The following is a 3,146-nucleotide window of genomic DNA, read 5'->3' on the forward strand; positions in this document are numbered from 1 at the left end:
ACTAACTGCGACATTACAGGACTTAATAGTATCATTTTCCTATGCATGGTGTAAAGAAGACCCACACGAGCTTGATAATTCCCGAACGATTTCAGGAAAAGCAACAAAGCTTGGTACATCATTACTGCACATATAAATAATGTACTTTTTTTAAGTAACTACCACTTTTTGTCATTTCAGGGGGCAGGGGTGGCTGTAACGAGTCAGAAGGAAATTAGAGCATAGGTCTAGTAGTACATCGAATTAAAGGTCTCTATTAGTAGAGTACAATGCCGCAACACTGACTTGAATAGGTTAGGCCTAACTCTTAAAAAAGTTAGCTGGTTTAAAGTTTAAAACATTTACAATGTAGGTCCTATTCTCGATGGTTTCAATATTCTTGTTTTGGCTCAAGTAGTGAAGCTTAGTAGGGTACTGTACTTAATAAATAGTTTTTAAGGCAGTTAGTGGCTCTTCACATGCATTGGTCTTCAAGGAGTTCGGCAAAAAACTTTAATGTAAGCATAGCCCATGATGTACATTATTTTACATTTTTATAACATCTTCCATTGGATATACAGTATTTTCATACCTATAATGTAACAGGTCAATGGCCAGTACAGCTGATCACTTAATTAATCTAAAATACTACTAGTTTATTATTATATATCATTCAATACAAATATCACTTTATTACGAAACAGGCTACTCCATGTGAATACTTTGAAACTAATCCTTTTCTGATAATACTTCTAGGACAAAATCAGTCCTACTAACCTGTCTCCGCCTCGTCCTTGATTCGAGTCTATCCAGAATTCCACTCCTCCAACAGTAGATTGGAAGTGCAAGTGACATAACTGTTATCAGGCTCACCAACAACAAGAACAGCAATATGGAAAATATACCCTTGAAAATGAGGTGGGAAAGGTAAAAGGCAAGGGTTAGGAAGACAAACCCGTACACAAAGCACAAGCAAGGGGTCCCTACAGCAACGCTGCATAGACTTCCAAAGTCTCTTGAGAACCCTCTAACCGCCATCTTCCATCTCACTAAGGCGGGTTCAGGTCTGATGTAAATTCTCGAGGAAAAATTGGCGGTCTGCTGTATCGATCTTGTGGTTTCCGACGTTGCTTGTTGGAAGTCTCGATCACCAACCTCTGACAACCACAATCCTCGGTCGTAAACACCCGTGTGCTCCATGTTGGATAATAGGCACAACGCGCACACGCCATGATCACGACTGACCCGGGTCGGTATTTTGTTACTCTCGACATTTTCCATAGTTAAAACTGATAGAAGATTTAAAGATTCACTTCCAGGACACTGTGCAATATAATTTTGTCTCGAGTTGCACCACGAGGAAAACATACACTGCAATACTGGAAACACGAATTGTCTGACGTAACTTTTACAGGAAAAGTGAACTTGAACCGGTGTTCAGGATTCGAGGAATGTGGACTGTACTGTTATCTGCGTCGAGCAGAGATTGTGGCGGGCGACTGAGAACTGAGAACTCACAGCACAGCACTGGTGATTGGTGAGTGGTGATGGTGATCGCGGCCGATTCGACGAGAGAGTGACCCGCAAATTTCCCCCACTCCTCAGAAAAGCTCTCTCCAACGTAACCCTGCTTAAATCATGTATATCACAGTGATCTGCATATTGTAGGGCCTATTCTATATATTATAGAGTAGCTCATGTTTGAAAGTTTTCATATTCATAGACTAATAGAATTTTTTTATTCGAGTAGTATCATGTTAAGAGCCAGCTGTAATAAAAAGACCTTGAATTTTTCTCCATAAGAATAATATTACACCTAATACACTGTTATGCCTTTACTTTCTTATTCTGAAGATATAATTACTACTCACGAAAACTTTATAGTTTCTTTTAAGTACATACTTTGTGGAAATTTCAGTTATAAAGTAGAATGAAGTTTTGAAATTTGTTTCCAAATAAACCCATAAAAATATCGGGAAAAAAACTAAAAAGCATATGGATGCGTATAAATGATATATATTTAATATGAGACAATTCCAATAATTCTACAAACATAAAACTGTGTAAAAACTGCATGAAATTTAACATTGTCTTAAGGAAAAGATTTTAAGGCATTTTAACAGTTGCTTAAGCATTATTTTTTAACAAAATTTAGAATGATAAAGTATAAACATAATTTGTATTGTGCAGTAAAAGCAGTATTTCCTTTGAGATGGATTTATTTATACATTAACTTATTTTTATCAGTAGTTCAATTGAAATGGGGTTTCTATAAACACCCCAAACCCTCAATTTACAGAATTCTCAAATTCAATAAGAAACAAATATCTTCCAAACATAAATATTCAAATTGAATGTAATTTGATGCCAGTAAAAATGACATAAACGTTTATTGTCATTTACAAATTCACAAGCACATAAATGTTGTTTTCTACAAATTAGCAAGTGTAATTTACTTACAGAGAAGAATATATTTAATATGTGTTAGTAATATAGTATTACAAATTATGTACAGTGACGACAGGGGTATAGCAAATTCCAAAGTCAAAAACATCTTTATATTAAAAATAAGATCAGTAAGAACCATATTTATATATTACAAGAAGAAAATCCTGTAAAATATTTTCAAAGTAATGACATCTTGACACTTCCTGGTGTTTAAATTTAAGAATGAACAAATTTAAGTAAAATTTCTTCCTCTTTCATAATTAACAAACAAACAAAAATTATAAAATAAAAATAACATAATAATCAAAAGCTACACCTCAAATATGTACAAAAATAAATGAAGGGGTGAGTGCATGAAGGGGCTATGTAACAAAAAGTAAGTTTTGAGATATTTGGCCACAAAGTTTTTTTGTTGGAGGTTTTTAAGTGTACACTCTATACCTCCAATTTTTTTTAGGGTGTGTTACCAACAATTGTCAAATTCTTTTGAATAGATGTTTAGACTTGAATGGAGTTTGCACCTATTTATTAACAAATTTACAAATCACATAGCCCCTTCTTCCATTATAGTGTAGTTGTTATTGAGGACCTTCCAAATTGAATAAAGGGGTTACTCTAGGTTTCAATCAATCAAATTAAATGAGAACAAACTAATTTTGATTACCAAATATATAAAAACATTGATAGACATTTTACACAAATCTTTGTCAAAAAATTGA

The 3,146-nt window shown here is 34.0% G+C and overlaps 1 protein-coding gene across 1 annotated transcript; it reads right to left on the minus strand.

Annotated features, from left to right (window-relative positions):
• Positions 1-736: 736 nt before the first annotated feature.
• Positions 737-1,537, minus strand: LOC124373877 (the record flags this gene model as incomplete). Its single annotated transcript, XM_046832196.1, is given in 1 exon segment — positions 737-1,537. A coding segment is annotated over 1 exon segment (611 nt), but the record flags the coding sequence as incomplete, so codon positions are not given.
• Between the last annotated feature and the right edge of the window lie 1,609 nt (positions 1,538-3,146).

This window comes from Homalodisca vitripennis, unplaced genomic scaffold (genome assembly GCF_021130785.1).
Source record: "Homalodisca vitripennis isolate AUS2020 unplaced genomic scaffold, UT_GWSS_2.1 ScUCBcl_6597;HRSCAF=13883, whole genome shotgun sequence".
NCBI classification, from domain to species: domain Eukaryota; kingdom Metazoa; phylum Arthropoda; class Insecta; order Hemiptera; family Cicadellidae; genus Homalodisca; species Homalodisca vitripennis.